We start from the raw sequence: 25,600 nt of genomic DNA, 5'->3' as shown, positions 1-25,600 counted from the left end.
CAGTTCCACTTGCGACCCCCACGAAATCAGTTTCCTCCGCGCCTCGGCAGCGGCAGGACCTGATCCGCGAGGGGCAAATGAATGCTCATCTTTCCTCGAAAAGAGAGACAGACGAGACCGGAGCTTTTTCATCGGAAAACGCTCACAGTGAACACACGATTCCCCCTCAAGGACATCGCGTGCGTGCTCTTCGCCCAAACAAAACGTGCAAAGATCATGTGTGTCATCAGGCGTCAGATAGCGAGGACACGGATCAACACACCTCTTAAACGATTTACTAGTGCTCGCCATGATAGTAGTCAGAGAAATAATCTCTTACCGTTTCCAATGCACTCTCAGACAAAGAAAGCTGAAGACGACGAAGATGTATTGTGTTGCACCGGCGCCCTTTTATGTTATGGTCGCCCGGTAGTGACGCAGCGGCAGGGACGTGCGCGCTGCGATGACGTCATACGCTGTCGCCGGCCATTTCATGTAGTTTTTCTATGTATTCTTCAGACACGAGTCATGCTGTGGCATTCCCCTAAAGCGCCCTCTAGAGTGTCTCGTTTCCTTCGAAAGGGAACACTTTTTACAGTGCCCACAGGATTGGCAAACTTCCAGAGCTGAAGAAGAATGTCACACCAGCGATCATTGGGTACCTCTCACAGATGGCAAGAGACTTGTTGTGGAAGTAAAAGAATGCAAAAACGGATGAACACTTGGAAAGGAAGAAACTTAGTTTCAAAGAGGATCTGACTGCTGTTTACTAAGAAGCGTGAACTAAGTTATGGCCTCTTATAGAAAAGGCATGCAAAGAGGGAAAGTGAGCATACTTTCTATGTAACAAGATTTACAGAAAATAAAAGAGGTTTGAGTGGCTTAATGTTACTTTAACTGTTAGGAGTAAACAACAATCTTATTTTTTGTGTAAGCAGTATGTTGACTGTATGCTGTGGTATATTACCTGTAAAATACTGCTTTGTTTGAAAGTTTTTTGTTCTATCATCTTTTGTTTAGATGTAACCTAAGTGTTGCTGCTTGTATTTATAGGTTGTTATAGCTTGTTGATAGCACCAACTGTGATAACAGACTGTTTGCCCGAGCTGCCAAGTGGTTTGTAGTTCTCTGTGTTGGTAGCTCTGTGGAGCTTGTTTTTCTTTAGAAATCTCTATCTTACTATTACTCTTTGTTGTTTAAAGTAATAAAAACAGCTTTATTCCCAACAGATTTTTGATATTATCCATCACACTAATCTGACTGCTCTGATCGCTCACTTTATCCGTTAACCATTTAGCTTGCCACTCGCGTCTTACATTTTACATTCACGTTCTCTATTTGTGTCTATTACCGTTTTCCTTTTCTCTCACTGACGTTCACTTTTATTCCATAACAGCGATTTGCAGCATGTTAGCATTCCGTTAGCCGATTAACTTGCGATTCGCGATTCCTTTTACGTCCTATTCAATCCGTTCCTCCTCCTACTCCTAACAACAGTGGTAAGTTGGAATTGTACAATAATGGTGAATATTAGAGTTACAAATGACCTTCTCCTGTCATCCGATCGTGGTTGCATTTCTCTATTAGTGCTACTGGATCTTAGTGCAGCGTTTGATACTATTGACCATAATATTCTTTTAAATAGACTTGAAAATTATGTTGCCATTAGTGGTAGTGCATTGGCATGGTTTGAATCGTACTTATCTGACTGGCATCAATTCGTAGCAATGAATTTATTTATTTATTCACGGCCTGGCGAAACATACCAATTTGAAAAACTAACAGAATGCATAGTCCAAAATGCAGCAGCTAGAGTTCTTACTAGAAACAGAAAGTATGACCATATTAGCCCAGTTCTGTCAACACTGCACTGGCTCCCTATTAAACATTGTACAGATTTTAAAATTATGCTAATTACTTATAAAACCCTGAATGGTTTAGCTCCTCAGTACTTGGACGAGCTCTTATCATTATTATAGTCCCTCACGTCCGCTGCGTTCTCAGAACTCTGGCAATCTGATAATACCTAGAATATCAAAATCAACTGCGGGTGGCAGATCATTTTCATATTTAGGTCCCAAACTCTGGAACAATCTACCTAACACTGTTCGGGAGGCAGATACACTCTGTCAATTTAAATTTAGATTAAAGATCTCTTTAACCTGGCCTACACTTAACACATTTCTATCATCCAAATCCATTTAAGGATTAATTAGGCCAACTGGAACTGGGAACACTTTCCCATTACACCTGATGACTCGTTGCATCAGAAGAAGAATGGTATCTACACTAATATTAGTATCTTTCTTTCTTATTCCAAGGTCACCGTAGCCACCAGATCATGTATCCAGATCAGATGGTCACTGGATCCAGTTCGTACCCCACCCAGTTTGTTGTGGATCAACACCCAGAGATAACCTTTACAGCCCTGAATGTCAGCAGAGACCACGCCAACTAGATGAGCCCCAGAGACAGATCATCAGTGAAGACCTCTTGTTTTGTCAAATAAGTTTTTTATTTAGTCATTGAATAACCTTGCAATAATTACAAGTTCCAGGATTAATCTTCTGATATGCACAAAAAACTTACAGAAAAAAAAAACAAATAATAAATAAATAAATAAATAAAATAACACACATAAAATGTAACACCCCTTCCCCAGCCTGTAAGTATACAATACAGTGATAATCAAAACAACTTTATAGTTACAATACATTGATTTAAGGAATAGAATTCCTCTTAAGGTGACAGAAGAAAGGGTCCCAAATCTTGTGAAATTGTCCAATGTTGCCTTTTAAAAGATATCTGGTTCGTTCCAAGTGCAGAGTAGATGTCAGTTCCTCAAGCCATAGTTTAGCAGTAGGAGGATTAACCTTTTTCCAGAACAGCAATAACAGCTTCTTGGCTGTTATCAAACAATATGTAAAGAATTTCTGTTGAGCACTGTTCAATGAATATGTATAATTGGAATATCCTAATATAATGAGCACTGGGTCTGGATCCAAGTTTACATCAAGAACATCTGAAATCACTTTAAAAACCTCAAACCTGAATCCCTGTATTTTATGACAGAAAAAAAACTATGAGCTAGATCAGCATCCTCTGATTTGGACTTATCACAAATAGGAGAGACATTGGGGAAAATCCTATGTAATTTCTTTTTAGAGAAGTGTAATCTATGTAGGACCTTGAACTGAATGAGGCATAATCTTGTGTTGACTGATTGTTAATCAATATCCTCCAAGCCACTCTGCCAAATCTCTTCCGAGATTCCAATTCCAATCTCTCGCTCCCATTCCTCTCTGATCAACTTGGTAGAGGGGGAAATAGCTGCTTGTAGCCTTTCATAAATTAAAGATAACTGACATTTGCGTCCCCTGAACTGTGTGAGACAATCATCAACGACTGAGGGAGGGACCTCGTCTTGGGAAACATTATGTGTACGCAAGTAATTCCTTATTTGTAAAAATCTAAAAAAAATTTTTGGGGGGGAGGTTATATTTCTGTTGTAATTGCATAAAGGAAGCTAAAACCCCATCCAGATAAAGGTCCTTGACTGTGCATATACCCAATTCCTTCCATTGATTAAAGGTTGTATCCAACCTTGAAGGAGGAAATGATGGGTTATTTGCAATTGGAATTAAGAGAGAGAGTGATTTTATCTTAAGGTATTGTCTTATTTGTCTCCAAATTCGTAACTGATTCTTGATAACAATACTACTAACTGCTGTTTGGTCTACTATAACTGGGGATAGTAATACTGATCCAAGATCATAGGGATGGCAGTAATCACGTTCTATCTGAAGCCAATCTGGGGCAATAGCCGACTGTTCCAAACATAGTGCAAAAACTTGTAAATGTGTAGCCCAGTAGTAAAGGCGAAAATCCGGAAAGGCTAAACCCCCCTTCTTGTTTGGGTTTACAAAGATGAACTTGTTTGATTCTGTGACTTTTATAATTCCATAAAAATGGAAGAATAATTGAGTCAAAGTGTTTAAAGAAGGACTTGGGTAATAGTATTGAAATATTACGAAATAAATATAATATTTGAGGAAGAAATATCATTTTTATCGCATTTATTCTGCCAATTAAAGAGATTGGAAGAGTCCTCCAATAGTGTATACAATTCTTTAACTTAGACAATAAGGGGTTAAAATTAGCTTTGAAGAGCAGAGAGTATTTACAAGTAACCACAATTCCCAAGTATACAATTTTTTTTCTGTGGAAACCTTAAACGGAGAGGAATGTATTATGGACAAGTCCTTCAAACCAATGGGCATGAGTTCACTTTTTTCAAAATTAACTTTAAAGCCAGAAAACTTCCCAAAGGTTGTAATAGTCTTGAGTACAACAGGAAGGCTCACCTGAGGTTGGGTAATATAAAGCAAAATATCATCTGCATACAGTGCAATTTTATTGTTGGTATTTGAAGTATTGAAGCCATGTATGCAAGAGTTAGTTCGAATGCTTTCTGCAAGGGGCTCTACCGTTAACGCAAACAAAAGGGGTGAGAGGGGACAGACCTGTCTGGTCCCTCTTTTAAGATAAAAAGAGTCTGAAATTGTTTTATTTGTTAAAACCTGTGCTGATGGACAGTACTACTATATACTACTATATAAAATTTTAATCCAAGTTATAAACTCGTCTCCCACATCAAATTTCTCAAGGACAGCAAACAAATAACGCCACTCCACTCGGTCGAACGCCTTTTCAGCATCTAATGAGATTACAATCAGATTATCTCGGGTTGCCTTAGGGTGATATATTATGTTGAATAGTCGTCTAATATTATGGATAGTGCTTCTTCTTGGAACAAATCCATTCTGATCTGTGTTAACCAATTTATTAATTAATTTACAGAGTCTATTTGCAAGTGTCTTGGATAACATTTTTTGATCAACATTAAGAAGGGAGATAGGCCTGTACGCCTCAACTTCTTCAGGATTTTTACTTTTTTTTAGGAATTACCGTAATAATAGCCTCAGAAAAAGTTGGTGGTAGTCCAGTTTTTAATGCTTGTTGAAAAGTTTTAAGCAAATATGGAGCAAGGGTGCCGCTGAATTTTTTATATAGTTCAACTGGCAGTCTGTCAGGACCGGGGGTTTTCCCGCTTTTCAAAGTATTTATAGTGTTCTGTAGTTCCTCTAAAGTAATGTCTTTATTAAGAGATGCCCGATCTTTTGGACATAGCTTGGGGAGATTACAATTATGTAAAAATGTGTCCATTACTAGTGGGTCCAACTCCATGTCTGAAGAATATAACTTTGAATAAAATTCCTTAAAACACTGGTTTATCTCCTTAGTTGCGATACACTGAGTCCCCCCTTTGGTTTTTATTTTATGAATTGTCCTTTCACTATCTATTTTACGCAATTGTCTGGCTAATAATTTATGGGGCTTCTCTCCAAATTCAAAGTATTTCTGTTTAACAAAATGAAAACTTCTATTAATTTTAGTAGAGACTATATTATTGTATTCGTACCTTAACTGTAAAATTTTCTTATAAATATCTAATGAGGGGTTTAGTGCATTTCCGAGGTCTAGCTGATGAATTTGTTTCCTCAAATCAGTTAATTTTGTTTTGTATAATTTGTTCCTGTATCCTTGATATGACAAAACACAACCTCTTATAAATGCTTTTAACGTCTCCCAAAGCAGTCCTGATGATATCTCTGGCGTTGTAACACAGGACTCAGGGAAGCGTTGAAGATCCAAATGCTTTATTTAACAGATCATAATCAAGACATGCAGGGTCAAAACACCAGAAAACACGAACATCCAGGGCAAGACAAAAGCGTAATCCAATAATACAGGCGAGAGTCAAAATCCAAAAGGGCAGTCCAAAGTAGCAAATCAAACAAAACAATGAAGCAAGGCAAAACTATGGCAATGGTATAATACTTCCTATAACAAGATTTGTCCCCCCCCCCACCTTGGAGCAGAGGCAGACAGTGGAGCAATGGAGGTCCTGGGCGATGGAGCTATAGCAGACAGTGAAGCACTGGAGGACCTGGGCCATGGAGCAGAGGCAGACAGTGGAGCACTGGAGGACCTGGGCCGTGGAGCAGAGGCAGACAGTGGAGCACTGGAGAACCTGGGCCGTGGAGCAGTGGCAGACAATGGAGCAATGGAGGTCTTGGGCCGTGAGGTGGACCTGGACCGTGAAGCAATGGCAGACTGTGGAGTAGTGGAAGCCATGGCGGGGCTGGCAGAGCAGGAAGCCTAGGCGGTGCAGGCAGAGCAGGAAGCCATGGTGGAGCAAGCAGAGCAGGGAGCCATGGTGGAGCAGGCAGAGCAGGGAGCCATGGCGGAGCAGGCAGAGCAGGGAGCCTTGGCAGTGCAGACAGAGCAGGGAGCCTTGGCGGAGCAGGCAGAGCAGGAACATTGACAGTGGTTGAGCAGATAGTGAGTTCATAACAGGGTGGTACCCCCTCTTGAGGATCTGCAGCGGGAGCTGCCTCCTCAGGGGGTTCCGCCATGGCATACGAGGCATGGGCACAGCGGACACGTGGACAAACGAGGCCTCCGGAGCAGACTCATGGACAAACGAGGCCTCCGGAGCAGACTCATGGACAAACGAGGCCTCTGGAGCAGACTCGTGGACAGACTCATGGACAGACGAGGCCTCTGGAATGCAGTGTGCAGCCCACACACTTAAAATGGCTATGGCCATCACAGGCAGTGCAGTGGTTAATGGGATGCCCATCGGGCTAGAAGGTGTGAGGCTTGGGAGCGTCAGTTTTGCGTGGCTTGCTTGGCTTGGGAGCGTCGGCTCTATTGGTGTGCCTGCAGCCCCCACTGACATTAGAGGAGGGTCCATTACACTGGCAATCAAGACATGGCATGGCTCTGGCAGATCAGACGAGACATGGCATGGCTCTGGCAGGTCAAACGAGACATGGCGTGGCTCTGGCAGGTCAGACGAGACATGGCACAGCTCTGGCAGGTCAGACGAGACATGGCGTGGCTCTGGCCGCTCGGGCGAGACGTGACTTGGCTTGGCTCTGGACGCTCGGGCAGGAAGTGACTTGGCTCTGGACGCTCGGGCGAGACGTGACTTGGCTCTGGAATAACAGCAGTAACTTGGCTTGGCTCATGAAGATCAACTGTGGCTTGGCTTGGCTCAGGGACAACAGCAGCAACTTGACTTGGCTCATGAAGATCTGCTGTAACTTGGCTTGGCTCATGGAAATCAGCTGTGGTTTGGCTTAACATAGACAACCCAGCTGTAACTTGACTTAATTCAGGAACAACATCTGCGACTTGGCTTGACTCATCGAGGACAGCTGTATCTTGGCTTGACTCATGGAGAACAACAGCTGTATCTTGGCTTGATTCATGAAGAATAACAGCTGTATCTTGACTTGATTCGTGAAGAACAACAGCTGTATCTTGGCTTGACTCGTGGAGAACAACAGCTGTATCTTGGCTTGACTCATGGAGAACAACAGCTGTATCTTGGCTTGACTCGTGGAGAACAACAGCTGTATCTTGGCTTGACTCATGGAGAACAACAGCTGTATCTTGGCTTGACTCATGGAGAACAACAGCTGTATCTTGGCTTGATTCATGAAGAGCAACAGCTGTATCTTGGATTGACTCATGGAGAACAACAGCTGTATCTTGGCTTGATTCATGAAGAGCAACAGCTGTATCTTGGCTTGACTCATGGAGAACAACAGCTGTATCTTGGCTTGACTCATGGAGAACAACAGCTGTATCTTGGCTTGACTCGTGGAGAACAACAGCTGTATCTTGGCTTGACTCATGGAGAACAACAGCTGTATCTTGGCTTGACTCGTGGAGAACAACAGCTGTATCTTGGCTTGACTCATGGAGAACAACAGCTGTATCTTGGCTTGACTCGTGGAGAACAACAGCTGTATCTTGGCTTGACTCATGGAGAGCAACAGCTGTATCTTGGCTTGATTCATGAAGAACAACAGCTGTATCTTGGCTTGACTCGTGGAGAACAACAGCTGTATCTTGGCTTGACTCATGGAGAACAACAGCTGTATCTTGGCTTGATTCATGAAGAGCAACAGCTGTATCTTGGCTTGGCTCATGGAGAACAACAGCTGTATCTTGGCTTGGCACAGAGAGTGTAGCCCTGACTTGACTTGACACCGGAGGATCAGGCAACACTTGACTTGATATCGGAGGAACGGTTGTGACTTGACTTGGCCTTGAGGGAACAGCTGTGACTTGACTTGGTCTCGAGGGAACAGCTGTGACTTGACTTGGCTTTGAGGGAACAGCTGTGACCTGACTTGGCTTTGAAGAAACCACTGTGGCTTGGCTTGACTTAGCTGGAACAGTTGCGATGTGGCTTGACTTTGCTGGAGCAGCTGCGGCTTGACCTGTCACATGAACCTCAGCTGCGACGTGACTTGACTTAGCAGGAACAGCAGCTGTAACGTGACTTGACTTGACAGAAACAACAGCTGTGACGAGACTTGGCTTGGCAGGAACAGCAGCTGTAACGTGACTTGGCTTGGCAGGAACAGCAGCTGTGACGTGACTTGGCTTGGTTGACATGACGCTAGCGGGTGCTGGCTGGGCTGACGTGAGTTTAGGGAGACCAGCTGCTCACGCCGACAGCAGTGGTGGGTCCTCTATGCTGGAGGCCAACCATCTTGGAACCGGGTTGACACGATGAAGTGTGGATGTAGCGGCCATTTTGGCAGCCATCTTGTGAACAGGCTTTGGGACGGCGGCCATCTTGGCGACAGGCTCTGGCGTGGCGGCCATCTTGTGCAGTGGCTCTGGAAGGGCAGCCATCTTGTGCAGTGGCTCTGGAAGGGCGGCCATCTTGTGAACAGGCTTTGAGATGGCGGCCATCTTGTGAACAGGCTTTGGGACGGCAGGCATGGCGTGAGCAGGCTCTGGAGCGGCAGGCTTGGCGTGAGCAGGCTCTGGAGCGGCAGGCTTGGCGTGAGCAGGCCCTGGAGCGGCAGGCTTGGCGTGAGCAGGCCCTGGAGCGGCAGGCTTGGCGTGAGCAGGCCCTGGAGCGGCAGGCTTGGCGTGAGCAATCCCTGGAGCGGCAGGCATGGCGTGAGCAGGCCCTGGAGTGGCAGGCTTGGTGTGAGCAGGCCCTGGAGCGACAGGCTTGGCGTGAGCAAATTTAGCCATTGTTGTTTGGCATGAGAAAATTTAAACAGTCCACAAGTCCATTACGAAAAATTCCCTTTAAAGCCACGTCATTAAAATCCACCAAATCACACAGTCCGCAAAAGTCCACAACATAATCTTCAATAGGCCGATTACCTTGGCGGAGGCAGAAGAGACGTGATGCTGGGTCCACGGTTTGATCTGCGTTCCAAAAGCCGCTGGATCTTTGGTAGGCAAAGTATTTCTGTAACGCAGGACTCAGGGAAGCGTTGAAGATCCAAACGCTAACATTATTTAACAGATCGTAATCAAGACATGCAGGGTCAAAACACCAGCAAACAGGAACATCCAGAGCAAGACAAAAGCGTAATCCAATAATACAGGCGAGAGTCAAAATCCAAAAGGGCAGTCCAAAGTAGTAAATCAAACAAAACAATGAAGCAAGGCAAAACTATTGCAATGGCAAAATGACTATGACAATGAAAACAAAACCATGGCAAAAACAAGGCAATGAAACAAGAGAAACGCTTAGTAGAGTCCGCACAGCAAAACAATACTTTGCGGGGCCTGTTTGGTGTAGGCCTCCTTAAATGGCCACCAAACAGGAAGTAACCAACGAGGCAGCAGAGGGAGCAGCAACAGTCAGTGTGGGTAAGGGCTCCCTCTGCTGGCCTGGCGTTACAGGCGTATCGTTGCTATCGAAAAAAAATTCCAATTGTGAGCTCATAAAATCAATGAATTTGGGATCATCTATTAATTGAGGGTCCATCCTCCATAAAGGGTGGATAAAAGATGTTTGGTCGAGAACAACTTCAAATAAAACTGGGGACTGGTCTGAAATTAGTATATCGTGAATTTTACAATTTAGGACATTAGAAATAAGATTGCTATCCACTAAAAAAAAAAATCAATACGGGTGTATACATTATGTACATGTGAGTGAAATGTATAATCTCTTTCAGTTGGGTATATAAGTCTCCATATGTCTGCCAAATTAGAATTATCAATAAAAGCATTCAAAAATTTTCTTGAATTAGACTGTGGAGCGATTTTGGGTGACGATCGATCAAGATATGCGTCAAGAACACAATTAAAGTCCCCACCTATAACAAGATTTGTTTGGTACGGTTTAGGGATGAGAGAAAAGACCTTTCTAAAAAATTCTGGCTCATCATAATTTGGACTGTACAAATTTATTAACGTAATCGGGAGACCATAGATCTCACCAGATAAAATGATGTAGTGACCGTCCCTATCTGTTTCCAGAGTTTTATGTTTAAATGGAACCCCTTTACGAAATAAAATAGCAACCCCCTAGATTTAACTGAAAAATTAGATTGACTACCTTTTAATTTACCTTTAGAATCCACTTTGAGATGAGTTTCCTGCAGAAAGATTATATCTGAGGAAAGGGATTTTAAATGTGCTAATGTCTTGCTTCTTTTAACCGGATGATTTAATCCTTTAACATTCCACGAGATAAATTTGAGACCTTTTCTGTTACTTTGAGTTGTTATTTTTTTCTTGATCTAACCCATACCGAAATGTAATATATGACATATATGTCCCTATATCAGAAGTGCTACTCTCATATATGTTAAATATAGGGCAATATATTATTATCACATATATACATCTTCTGGATATATGTAGATGTATGTTTATAACATATATGAATTTCCCATAGTACAATTTGTATATAAACATATATTGAAAGTAAATATATGGTCAACTTTTATATGGTATTGCATGTTATGACCATATATGTTTACAATATATATTAAAATTGTATATTGTATTATATGATAAGGCCATATATGTTAATAATATATATCAAAATTACCAATGTATATATTGAATTTATGCAAGTTTATTAACCATTTATGCCTAAAAGATACTGCTTATTGTAAATCACATAACAAAATATTTTTTTGCTTAACTTTATTGTTTCAATTCAGTTTTCTGGGGAAAAATTACAGATGAATATATAACCTGTTCAAAAAATGCCAATGTACTAGTTACTTGTAGTAAAACGAATGTATTATGGAGTTATTGAGGGGGAAAACACTTCGTGTAACTGTTTGTCCATATGTGCTGTCATCATCAATGAACTAAAACGCATTTCATTAAAATACATGAGCGATTGAGTGCGTATGTCACAATACCGCTACTGCGCATGCGCCAAAATTCAAACTCACCCGCGCCAACGGCAGAGTCTGAGCAATGGCTGGGGCTAAACAAGTCATCTGCGGTAAGATGTTTTTCTTAGCAAGTGGAAGGATAACAAATGGGCCAATACCTTCACATAACGACAATGATTTTATAGACGGGCACGAAGACAGACCGACATCACTGAGAGGAAACGATGAAATGTGGCAGCGGTGCAGGTAATTTATGCTAATTTACTCAACGCTTTATTCCTACGCTAATATTTAATAGAAACTAAGTGTTATATGATTGTTTTGGTCTGCAAGAGCCTCTGTCTCTATATAGAGCAGATAAGTTTTTTAAAATATTCCCTTGCATTGTTTTATATATGATGTTATGTTTACAGCTGCATTGATGTGTTTTGCAATTTGCTTGCATTAAAGTTAATTTTAGCTAACGTTACTGGGTAGGTTAATGAACAATCTGTATGGAGATACTGTGAGCTCATTGTTTTCACTGGATAAGCAATGCCACATTTGGAAATTATTTAAAGCTGTCTGACAAAAATAACGGAGGAAAATTATAATGTTTATCTCTGAGATGTAGTCTAGACTAGAACTATAAAACTGCAAAAAATGGAATTATTTAAATAAAAGCACCTTGAATTCATATAGTAAATTACAGTACTTGGTTATATTGCACCAAGTGCATTGACATGTCAGTGACATGCCTAGAGTGGGTGCATAAGCACATGCATGTTGTGTACATTGCATAAAGGTAACAGTACACTAAAGGATGTGATTATGGAGTTTTAAAAATATGGTTAATCTATCGTAGTAAATTTTGTTCATATCTTTGCTGATAATTGTGCTATTCTCGTTTGTGTCCCATGAATAGGTAATGAGTCCCGAAATTCTCATAAAACAGAAATGGAGGCCGAACCTGCAGATGTGGATGGCAGTGATGTGAATCATGGAGCGTACACAGAAAAGGTTAAATATGTAGACAAATCAAATCAACAAAATATGTGTCTCCGTGTACTATTTAATAAAATTCTAGTGCATTTAATCTATAAATAACTGTAGAGGTTTTGGATATGGTAAGATTAAACTTATTTTAGTGAATGAAGTACCACATTTCAGCTATCATGTTGTTAGGGTGGGTACACAAAATATTATTTTATCCTTGCTTCTAGAAAATCCTCAATCTCTCTGCTTTCTAACAGCTTCATATGGCCGTAAACATTTATCTTAAATGTGGCTTTAAGCACTATAGATTATTAAAGTTTCACTTTCACTGTGACAAAGGCAGTAAATGTGGTGCGGGAAACTATTAATTGATTATTCTACAATTAATTGCACTATAAATTACACTACAATGCAAAACACAGTAACTTGATAAACTGTTTGGCGTGATGACGTTTAATGCCTCCGACAGGCCCTGTAGTCCCATTTAGCAGCATGTTAGCAACCATCTTTTTTAAGAAACATAAGAGTTTAAAAATTAAAATACGAATCAAACTGGTGTTTTTTTATGTCATAGAATAAAATGTGAAAGGATTATGAGTTTGTGTGAACGGCGGACCTTATTTTAGGGGATTTAATCAAAATTGTCATTCAAAAATCCATGTAATAGTTCCACCCTGTTTTCTCCAGGCCAAAACAATGCACATATTAGGTATTATGAATGTCAACACTTTATTTAATTGATGCTAAATAGCTAATTAAATTGTAACCTTAGCTGTGAACTCTGTCATTGAGCATTTGGGCTACTATATTTTAGTTCTTCATGTATATAGAGATTATTTGAATGGGCATGCAGGCTGTGCTTTGTTGTTCTGCCATGTCCTTGTGGTATCTGGGAATATTTTACAACTACAACTTACAAACATATATACATAATTAGTATTCTGCAGTTTTAAAAGAATCTTTAACTTTACCAACTGTTTAATATTCAGTATATTTGTCATCTTATAGTAGTTTATCACTTTGGTACAATGTTGGATTGCAAGTCTTAAGTATATGGTTCAGAAAATTTATTGTAATTATCTTATCAAAATCTAACTTTTATCTTTTTTTTTTATACAGATGCTGGAATCCAGACATTTCTTCACCTGGGGCCTTCTGGGGATGGCAATAAACCAAAAACTAACCAAGCTGTGGGAATACAAACCTGTAGACCTTTAGCTGGACCACTACAATTGATGTTTTGTTTCTTATGCCTGTTCAGTGTTTTGATCAGTTATATATGTAATTGTTTCTTTTTTTCTGTTTGATTGTGCATGTCAGTAACATTTTTTTCCCTATTTAAATAAATTCTGTTTAAATAAAGATGTTTCTTTGTGTACCATTTAACATTTAAGGCTCAAGGTGTGAAATGTGCAATGCACTGCAACTTTGTAGAGTGTAGTGTCTCACATGTGTCCTGTATTTAAAGATCAAAGATCACATATTAAAATATTAAATATGCATGAAATATATGGTTTCATATATGTCTAATTTGTATATAACATAATAAAAAAATGCATATATCGCACATATATTAATAATTATATATATTCCATATATGGCAATACATGTATTATACATACATAAACATATATTTTTGTATGGGGTAGACTTATATGTCAGTATATGAAATTGTTCCATTTTCTAATAGGAATCATATATGGATATGGCATATACAAGACATGTATTTAATACATGGGTATTTCATATAAGCACATATATTACATTTCGGTATGGGAAAAAACAGACCAATCATCTTCACTGTTTGTTTACTACTTTGAGGTATTTTAAACAGGCCCCCATCCCACATTCCCCAAAACTTAAACATTAATCCCGTCATCTAACCGACAAACTAGAACCCGCGGCACGACACGGAGTTACACAAAATGTAAAATGTAAAACAGATACTTTCACAAAGTATCAAACCTTAAACTTCCAAAAACTCGTATCAACACAGCTCCGTAATAAGGAGTTCCAGAAGAGCATCTCAATATAACATAACGAAACAATAGTCATGTAAAGAGTCAATTCTTATGATTGACAATCACCAGTCACATTATTCTTATCTTACTTGACTCAGTCTGACTTGACTTTGTCTGGATCGGTAAAGTAGAATTCTTTGCCGTTGTGTGAGACCCTCAGTTTAGCAGGGTATTGCAGCCCGTATTTGACTCCTGGTTTATCCTTCAGCAACTCCCTCGCACGTTTGAAAAGTGCACGTCTCTTTACCACAGTGGGCGGATAGTCTGGAAAGATGTTAATTCTTTGCCCCCTAAAGACAATTTGCTGCATCCTGGCCGCCTTTTGCATTATTTCCTCCACGTGGACATAATGCAAGCGCAAAATGAAGGCACGAGGTGGTTCATCATTTCCAGGACGGGCACGTAGAGCTCGGTGGGCACGATCCACACGCGGAGGTTTCTCTAACGACAAGGCCTCAGTGAAGAGTTGGGCAAAGAAATCTCTAGGCTTCACTCCGTATTCAGCGCCCTCTTTAATGTTCAGTATGCGGATATTTTGTCTTCTGCTGCGGCTTTCGAGATCTGTGCATTTTTCAGTAAGTTGCTCCACAGTTTGCTTTAGCTTTCCCAGATCTTGTTCCATCTTAACCATTGTGTCAGAAGAAGTGGAAGCGTAACTTTCCAGGCTTGTTAGTTTTGCAGCGTGATCCTCCATCATCACTTTGATCTCTGAAATTGCCGCGCTGGCTTCGTTTTTAAATGCTGACACTTCTCCTCTGATAATGACAGGAAGCTGTTCGATCTTTCCCCAATGTCTGATTTGATTGAAATAAGTTCCGCGCGGAGGAAAGAGATCACGTTTAGGATGACTGCATTACTCGCCACTGAAGCATCGTCTTCAGGTGTTTCTTCCACATTAGAGCCGGAGGCTATCACGGCCTGGTCCGGGGTTTTCCGAGATTTGGCCGGCATGTTTAGAAAACTGGACAAATTAAATCCTGAAGTTGGCTAATAGTTTCTAGAATGTGAGACTATAATTTTATTAGTACTCACTAGGGGTGTGACGAGACACTTATCTCACGAGACGAGACGAGACGAGATTTTGGGCTCACGAGAACGAGACGAGACAAGATTTTTTTTAACTTTTTAAAATAAATCCTCAATGATGAAATATATAGGGGACAATAGTATTTTATTCAACAAAAAACACAAAATGCAAAAAAATAAATAAATAAATGTAGGTGCATTTTGATATGAACTTGTACTTTATGAAATTAAACTTATATTTTAATGAATTATATGAAGTAATAAAAATGCTGCATGATTCTGGGTAAACTGAAAAACAATTTTCTTTTATAAACTGGAGATCACGATTCTGAAGAAAAAAAGGATTAGAAAATTTTACTATGGTTCTGAAATAATGTTCATTGCTTAAGTCTGAAAAAAAAAAAAAAAAACTAAAAAAAATGAAGGAGCCCGTGTCTCAATTAATAAAGACTTTCACTATTGGAATCTCTTGAATGTTTAATTCAATGACAAATATTTTTTTAAACGTGCAGTTGTCGCCCTCTCCTGGTGAAGAGAATAAACGTTGCTCTACATACGTGTTATACTTTCGTTTTTGATCGCTACTGTAGACAATAAGTGTGTATATCCAAACTATAAGCTTTTATCCCAGTACTTATGTTATTTAAATGTCTGTAACAAAGACATGATGATGATTATGTGGTTAAAAAGACTGTTTGTGTTGCTTTCTGAAACCACACCAGTAAGAATGCAGATTCGAATGTCTTCAATAACGTTCACATGGTAAGCGTCAGTGGAGCGCGTGAAACAGTTGTAACAGACAATGCTGAATCACAGTCATTCATGAATAAGATCGCATGGGTGTTTGAATAGAGATCGTGATATTTTTATAACTATTAGTCATGCAGCCCTAATGTAAACATTGCAAAATGTTTTGCCATGATATCATCACGTTCTCGCGAGACCAGTCAGATCTCGCGGGACACATCGGAGTCTCGCGAGATCTCGTGCCACGAGATCTTGTCACACCCCTAGTACTCACAATTACTGAAAAGATGCTCTGACGAAGTTATATTAGATTTTTTACGGAGCCGTCGTGAGGTGCATGCTACTCTCTCATATCGAAACCGGAAGCTCGTGAAGACCTCTTCACAGACGGCCATCGACGCAAGACCGCAAGAACCAGATGAGTCCTCTCCAATCTGACTTTGTGGCAACGTGGAACTTTTGCATCTACATTAATATTAGTCTGTTTCTTTCTTATTCCGAGGTCACCATAGCCACCAGATCCAGTCTTTATCCAGATCAGATGGTCACTGCAGTCCACCAGATCCAGTCAGTACCAAGAGCAGATGGTGGATCAGCACCTACAGCCAAATGTCAGCAGACACCATGTCAACTAGATGAGCCCCAGAGACAGATCATCAGTAAAGAACTCCTAACCTAGACAACTGCTGGTGCAAGGCAATGGGAACCAGATGAGTCCTCTGCAATTTGACTTTGATGCAACATGGAACTTTTGCATTATTGACACACTATTGTCCTATTTTAATACTGTAAGGTTGCTTTGACACCACTTGCATTGTAAAAAGCACTGTATAAATAATCTTGATTGACTTGACTTAAGGTTCTGACGTATTTCACAGAACATTGTATATGAAATAGTCATGCAACAAAAGTTACTTAAAGACCCTTATTTATTAAAATAATAAAAAAGGACAAGTGTAAACGTTAATGTCTATTTCAGTTTTTTCAATTAATGGTAGAGGTTTGCGTAATCTTTGGAAAAGGACATTTTTATTTTTATATTGTAAAGGAAATGCTGCTGATTTTTACTTTGTGCAGGAAACACATGCTTGTAAAGAAGATGAAAAATAATATATACATGGAAAAACTAAGATTATTCCAATTTCCAAAACTCAAACATTATCCAACAGCGACACCAGCTGGTAAAGTGACAACAGGAGTCCACATCTCTCTCCCCTCCCCTGAGCACATTGAGTTTTAACAGACCCTCTAAAGCAGGGGTGCCCAAACTCTGTCCTGAAGGGCCAGTGTCCTGCATAGTTTAGCTCCAATCCTAATTAGACACACCTGAACCAGCTAATGAAGTGCTTACTGAGCATACTGGAAACTTCCCAGCAGGTGTGAGGCAAGTTTTAGCTAATAGTTTAAGGCAATGTCTCCATCATGATAAGATTGGATATGACTGGTTTTGTTCGACTGTGATGGGTTTATGCAATAATAATGGTATATACAATAATGGTATAATGGGAATGATCAATATTTATCAAGCTTTGATTACTAATGTTTGATTAAAATGTAGGCCTAGTTAAAAGGTACCTGTTAAAAAGAATAGCTGAACATAAGTTCACAAATAAAATATATTGTTTAAACCATTACTGCCTTGAGTTATTATTTAGAAAAAAGTAAACTGCTTAAAAACACTAACTTGATTAGATTCATACATGGTTCAATAAATAGAATATTGATTGCAAAAACAAAATAAATAAATAAAATGAATATATAAAATTGATTTTTTTTTTCATTCTTTTTTTTCTGATAATGTAAATAATGGTTATTTAACCAAGGAATTGTGACATGAAATTACAAAAATGTTGAGGAATTTGCTTTCTCATTTCAGAACACCACCACACACTGCTCTTAACTCATAAATAAATAGCATAAATACATACATACATATATACATGAATGAATGAATGAATGAATGAATGAATGAAATGTTCAACTGCTTTTTATTTCCCTGTGTAAATATTTATATATACTTGAAAAGTTCAACAACTGAGACACAAACTGAAAAAGATTCACAAACATTTATTGGAGTAATTAGTCCCTGAAAAAAAGGGTGCTTTCCTGCAGCAGAACTATGCCATGTTCAAGCAGGTGGACAGGGACTCTGAACATCTTTCTTCTGGTGTTTTTCAGAATCAGTAAAATGGTCTCCTTACTAAACTAAATAACTTTTACTATCCTGCCTGTAAACTGTTAACGTCTTAAGGACTGTTCCACAGGTACATGAGTATTATTTTTATTTATTTCTTTTTGTATGGTTCATTGAGCAAGCATGACAAATCATTGTTTAAACCCTGTCCAATATATAATATTGTAAAGCTTATTTGGATTTAACAAAATTATATTTAAAGTACAGTATCCAGAAAAAGGGATGTTTCTTTCTCACAACATGCATGAGTTGCATTCTATATGAGAGACAGACATAGCAAGACATATCTAGTTATTTTCAGGATTATATATATATATATATATGTACAGTATGTATCTTCAAGATTCATTAAAGAAATAAAAAATACATTTTTGTCTTTATATTCTTATCTATTCAAGTCACGCATAGTTGACACCTTAAAGTGGCCTGCACCAGCAAATCTTTCTGTCTTCTGTTCTCTGTATAAATTCTGTTTCATCTATTAATGTTTGTTCCAAACATTATTAGATGATCTAATTCAACCACATTTTTTAATTTAAAATTTAATGTTCTAAAATTATATAATCCAAAATATATTTTTGTGAATATGTATATATATTAGAGAGATCCTAAAACATGTTTATTCAAAGAAAGGAGCGAGAGAAGAAAAATTGTACGATTATAAAGCAAGAACAGGTTAAAAGAACCATGATATAATTGAGGAAACATCCATATACAAAAGTGTTTGAACTGTACAGATTTTTAATTGTATCTAAAACTGTAATCCATGTTTTTCTAGTTTAATCATCAGTTCTCTCTTTAGTTGACAACTCAAAAATGAAAAGAATATGTAAAGCATTCATATATAAACAGACAGTTGGCTTAAATGATACAAATGTATTTTATAATCGCCTAGATTTATAAGGTACAGTATGCTGTAAGTGTAAAACTTAGGTTTGGATGGGCTTTAATAGGGTCACTTCCTCTACTGTCATAGTGAGGGGTGTGTGTGTGCATGTCTGTGTGTATCTAAATGTAAAAGTGTGTATGTTTGTGTTAGGCATGCTCATTCTGTTCAATATTAGCAACAAGTCCCTTTGTATCAATAGTGGCAGGAGACCGTATCAGGTCAGAATTTATGTAGAGTCTGTTGTCAAACGTACATTCTCCAATCACAGGCTTAGGGATTCTCTTAAAAAACAAAAATGTGGCAAGCCCTGCCATAGCAATTATAACCAAGACAACCCCTATTGCGATACCAGCAGAGCCACGAGGGTCCTCTTCCACCACAGTGACTGCAATGCAAAGACAGGAATTAGTACCAACATTAAAATATGTCTAGAATAAGAATTAATAGATATATGTATAGTTATTTTATATTTAGGGCTGTCAAAGTGATAAGAATTTTAAGATCTTGAATGTCTATTTGGCTTTACATGCAAGTGTGCAAGTGCAAGTGTGCACACCTCTCCCTGTCAAAGAAAATCTTCTCATTTGATGTACATTTGTGTGTGTGTGTTAAAACTTTTCTATTTTAGGTATATTAATGTATACTTATTACCTATTATATGTTATGTAAGTAAGTAAATATGCATATGTTCCTAGTCTCTGTTTTTATTTGAGCTTCATCAGAAGACTGGCTTGACAGTTTGTGGGGATGCGCTTTCAGTCAAGAAAAAGGCCAATCTTGATCGTCACTAAAGCTCGAAGCATGCTAAACTGAATGAGTTGCAAGGACAAATACCCTTGGATAAAGTTAACATACTTCGGCGGAGTATGGGTGCCCAACAAGCAGTTTAAAAAGCACCTGTAGGAGGTGGCCTGAGTTTTGTCACAATACAACTGTGATATCACTGTTGCCCTGCATAGTTCAGCTCCAACTCTAATCAAATATACCTGACCCAGCTAATCAAGGTCTACAGGGCTACTTTAAAGGGGTGGTCAATCAGCTATTTTCGAGCATTAATTGTGTTTATAAGGGGGACTGTAATGTGTTCATGCTTAGTTCATGCTACAGATGACAATTTTTGGAAACAAATCTTTTTAAATACATTTAGTTTAAGCAAAAACACCAGTATACAACTAATCCAATTTAAAATAATACACACTTAACATACACTTGATAAGTTATGCTATGCTCCCTTTCCTCCCTTTCACCCTCCCCCCCCCCCATCTTTCCCCTCTCTCCTCTCACCGACCCATCCATCTCTAGATATGAATGCAGCAACTAACACTTTATGGTCCATTTTTTTAACTTCTTGTCTAGACATGTTCTCTCTCCTCCAGGCCAGCACATACTGCACTATCTAACACCTGGTTATCCGATGTTCTACGAGAGCATCAGTATAAATGCAGCAGAGAGAAAATGTCACAAATCAAAAGATCTTTCAGAGCTGGGTATGTGTCAGTCTTTGCTTTCATATTTCTCTGCTAAAGTCCATACTACCAAACCTTATTTCTATCAACAGATCAACAGTGCTTCAGACACATGTATTCTCTTCAAAGCATTAAGTTCTCTTCTCTGTCCCCCTTCACAACCTCCCACCACCACTTCAACAGCTGAAAATTTTGCCACATTACAGCTGTCAGAAATTAGTAGAAAGCTTAAAGACTTGCTTTGAATGACTTTAGCACATCTGCTGCCGCAGGACATCACTAGTTTCTCAGACTGCGCTGGTGTGATACATGTCCACTCTTCTTCATTTCTCTACTATAGTTTGCTAACTGTAGTGGGTTTCTTAAGGACTTTGTAAATAGTGGCAAAGGAAAACTGGCCATACACTACAGGACCTACAGTAGGATCATACACTACCAGACTTTAAAGTTGTTCTGATCACAACAAACTCATGCAGAAATGTGTACGTTGCTAGGAGACGCTTAACAAATGAAAATGATATGCGTTCTAAAATTGGCTGAAAATAGCAAACATGTTTAGTATCCTCCGACTGCATAGAATCAAAGTCTGAAGCTAAAATTCTGAGTCAGTACCAATCATATGCTACACGATTTTCTATGGAATCTGTCAGCTCAAATCTACAGACTGGCCCTGACTTTCAGCAACTAGTGTCAACTTCTCCAGACAGTAAATCGGCGGAAAATCAGGCCAAAAATCGTATAGTGTATTCCAGGCTTTAGCCATAACTACTGTATCTAGAATTATTTCAGAGATTTTCAAACAGGTTTAGATCAGGATTCTAGTCCAGCCATTTCATTATTGCAATGTTCTTAGCTTTAAGGAACTGCTTTACCTGTTTTGCAGGCATTGTATGAAAATAGCAAAATGGTGCTGAAGGAGGTTCTGATAAACATTTGCATTCACCCTGCCATGTACGTGTATACGAGGCCCAACTCCTGCTGCAGAAAACATTCCCCAAACCATGACACCTCCTCCAACTTTTACTGACTTCTTTACGCCAGTCTTTCCTCAGTTTGAAATAAAATGTTTCCTGTCAGGCCTAAATAAATTAAACTTGTAAACATCCTGAGACAGATTCTTACCCTGTTTAGCACTGAACTGGCAAGCAATTCCAGCTCCAGTGTTGAACCAGGAGAGTCTCTGCATTATTCTGTCTTCTCATGTATTTGTCTTATGTGGATGACCAGCCTTTTGGGGGACTTGAATGATTTAGTGTCATTGCAAGCCTGCAATATTCGAGAAATCACAGATTTGGAATGACCAACTGCTCTTGCAATGGCTGAAAGGGTCATCCCTTTGGCCTTCATCTGGACAACCTCCTGTCGCAGGGTTTCAGTCACCTAAGAGCAGACCACCGTCTTGCAATCTCCATGAAAATTGGAGGAATGCTGCCAGTTAAATAGGGTTTGTCATATAATTAAGGAAATTAGCATCAGGTGCCAGATTAACACCAACTAACTTGGAGGTATCTGTAAGTATTCTGTAATTTTGATCAGTTATTTATTTATTTATTTATTTATCTTTATTTATTAAAATATTTAAGCTTTTTATAATGTGCTTCAGAATACAATTAATTTATGAAATATGCTTAAAAAAACGCCCTTCTACTCCTGTTGGGATAACTTCAAATAGGACTAAGCAGTCCTAAATATATTTAATTTATAATTTTTTATTATAATTATTGTTTATTTAAATGAATAATATGAAATATACATATATTTTTTTATGAAATTGTAATTTAAATAAGAAACTAGGTGTTAGGTGGTGGTAAATATTTTAATGTAGAGGTCACTGAGTAATTTGTTCATTCATTCCATTCATTCAAATGTCTGACTGAACGAAATGGCCATTTAATTATTGATTTACTCGGTTCGTTCAAAACACAGATTTTCTTAAAACCTGTGTGTTACTTGGAGACACACAACAGTTAATTGTGTTAAACATTTTGATTAGATTAACTTGCTGAATAGACAGCTCTACTATATAGATCAGTAGACCAACATTGCAGGGGGCGCTGAGAACAATTGCACTCTGCTTTAAAAATGTGACCAGTGTGAAAGTATAAACTAATGGATTGTGTTGAATATGGACACTTGTGTTAGTGCTATCAGACAGGATTAATTGGAATGTAAAATAATGTAATAGGTAAATGTGTAATTGAGCAAAAAAAAAAAAAAAAAGAAAAAAGAAAGAAACAACAATAAAAATAAATGTGTAAACTTAAACAGCCCTAATTATAATTAATTAAAATTAATTCCTTGCAGCACTTAAAATATAGATGTATTACATACGTGGTATTGATGGCTTCTCTGTTGGTGGTATAACTGAAATAAAAAGACATATTTGTACGTGTTTATGAAAGATAACCACTAACATTAAATTGAATGTAAAAAATAAAGTTGCACTTGTATATTTGTTTGGACAACTAACCTTTCACAGTCTTGCAAATATAAGGCTTGTAAGAATTGCAGTTTGTGGTACTCCACATTCCAGTGCTTGACTGGACTTCCACACAACTACCAAAATCACTAGGCATCCGAGGTTTCCAGTTTGTGTAATCTACCACCATATTATCAATCCACATCCATTCACCTGTGACACACACACATACACACACACAGATACACACACATCAGGTAGTGCTTCTGAGATCATTTTGAGTATTGTTTGTTTGTATTAAATACATTTCTAACCCATATGACTGCGGTGCATCCCAATCCAGAATGATTTGACTCCATCCTGCATGATCTCTATATTCCGATAAAGAAACGCAGATTCTATTGGATCCTCAATACTCACCAGTGATGCTCCTAAAATTAGAGATCAGTATTATTATTATTATTTCAGTCACCAAAAAGCATAAAAAGTGGTTTATTTAAAAGGCAATCAAATATTTTATGTTTTTGTTACTTTTGAAGATTTTTTTTTTTTTTTTTTACATTTTTTAAAACATTTCCTCACTGTGTTTGCCAAGAAAAAAAAAAGTACATACATAGATGCACTACTATAAGGTGACATGTTTAAATGAAAACAAATATATTTACACTTGTACCCTTGTGCAAAGTTAGTAATGCCTACCCATTCTCATGCATTCCACTGTGGCATGAGCCCAGTTGTCAGACATAGAGGCCATGATGGCATAACAGTGTCCTCTAAAAGGGATCCAGGTTTTACGCTTCTTTGACTCAGGGCAGTTCCCTGGCATCTGAGGTGGGTCTGTGGGAGCAATGTCTTTGGGACAGTGGAAGGATGTTAGCATATTAACTTTATCTTGAACCAGAAATTCAACTAATAAAAAATAAACATCCTGTGTCTGTTTTAATCTGAGTATGCCTGAAATGTTCATTTTCTGCTTTATAAATAAAATTAATTTTAATAAAGCAAATTATTATTGCCTGCAGAATGAATGAAATACCTGTTGATCGTTTGCAAAGGGAATAATACTTGTTGCTGCATGCAGCCGTTTTCCAGTCACCATCCGTGTCAATATATACACAAGCTAAATTATTTTTGGGCTCTCCTGTTGCCCATTTACTGTAGCTTAGAAGCCAGTTGTCCACCCAGCGGTACCGACCAAGTGTCTAAAGCAAACAAATTTCATTCTTAAGATTCTTGACATTATCAGCATGACTTAACATTCTAGTGGTGGCCAAGATTTTGCCATGTAGAACGTGTTTAACATTCTGTCAAACAACTCTTCACACTAACCCTATTTTTTTTAATCCTCATCATAACCTATACCTTAAAACTGGAGGCAAATTATACAAGGGATAATAATGTTGTTGAAGCCCCAACCCCAGCACTAATCTTCAAAATCTCACTGGTTGATGACAGAGTGTTTTCCAGGATCCTCAAGGATATTGGCCCAGGAACATTTTTTTGCATGGCAAAATCTTTGTTACCCATTTGAGCACACTCATGCACACATGTTAGCATAGGATAGCAATATCTTGACACTGCAGTTAATTACTTTCAAATGTGTTTTAAACAATTTTTTAACATTTTTAAATTGAATTTTGTAATGTGCTGTAATGCTTACTTTATGCGCATAGGAATTATTATTTTGTAAAAGCATGTTTGTACCAGGTTGCTGTTGAGACCAATCCACAAAGGCTCCTTGAGTTTGCTGACTTTAAGGATTGTGTAAGCTTGGCTGATGGAATCAAGCACACTGGCAAGGTCAGCATCATCTGCTTTACACTGTCTCCTGGCTTCATCCCAGCTCATTTTCTCTATCTGAACCTTGTAAGAATCATTTGCCAGTGTGAAGAAATGTTGCGGCAATGCTGTAGTCACAGGACGAGCAAGCTGAGAGTCTATAACACAGATTAAATAAAGGTTACACAAATTAGGTGAAATATTCTAAAGAATAAACAGTGACCTGGTATAACAATTACTGCTTACCAATAAACTGGTTTGTGTTGTAATACATGTGTTGTAAGTCATAACTCTATATTGCAAAAATTTGCTTGAGCTGTGACCAGTGCATTTAACTAAAGTATATCGCAAATGTATTAACACATTATTTCAGATACAAAGTTTACAATGATTTGATTTTGATGATTGATCCAACCTGTTTTCCTTTTGCAGATGAAATTTTTTTGATCTCCACAGATTTTGACTTGCCACACACCTGTCATCTTTTCTGGGCTTCTAACCATGACGACACAGTCAAAATTCTGAATGGAACAGAGTTCAGACAAATATCTCAGCACAAAAAAATAAAAGAAAAACAAACAAACAAACAAAAGAATCATATTTTTGAATTTATATTATCGACATAAATAAACCCTCATAAAATATAACAATTCACGTTCATATTTTTATATTACCACTGTTCTCTCATGCAGCACCCCCCACCCTACTCACGAACACACTCAGACTTTAGTTAGTCTGCTAACAATTATGCATACAATTAGAATAAACCTAATCACAAAAAATATTTATGAAATTGCTCTGTAGAGGTGTCCCCAAATACATTATCCAAATATTAATTTATTGGTATGCAAAT

General features: G+C 38.4%; 1 protein-coding gene across 1 annotated transcript; it reads right to left on the bottom strand.

The window, feature by feature from the left end:
- Positions 1-17,969: 17,969 nt before the first annotated feature.
- LOC141330939 (macrophage mannose receptor 1-like) lies at positions 17,970-25,264 on the bottom strand. Its single transcript, XM_073835753.1, has 8 exons — positions 25,163-25,264; positions 24,673-24,905; positions 24,005-24,170; positions 23,668-23,820; positions 23,283-23,399; positions 23,020-23,181; positions 22,881-22,913; positions 17,970-19,468 (listed from the first exon to the last, which is right to left on the bottom strand). The coding sequence occupies exons 1-8, from the start codon at positions 25,248-25,250 to the stop codon at positions 19,230-19,232; spliced, it is 1,191 nt and encodes a 396-aa protein (XP_073691854.1). The 5' UTR covers positions 25,251-25,264; the 3' UTR covers positions 17,970-19,229.
- Positions 25,265-25,600: the final 336 nt, after the last annotated feature.

Source organism: Garra rufa, chromosome 3, assembly GCF_049309525.1.
Source record: "Garra rufa chromosome 3, GarRuf1.0, whole genome shotgun sequence".
NCBI classification, from domain to species: Eukaryota; Metazoa; Chordata; class Actinopteri; order Cypriniformes; family Cyprinidae; genus Garra; species Garra rufa.
The sequence above is the reverse complement of the archived record's forward strand: the minus strand, read 5'-3'. Positions and strand labels throughout refer to the sequence as shown.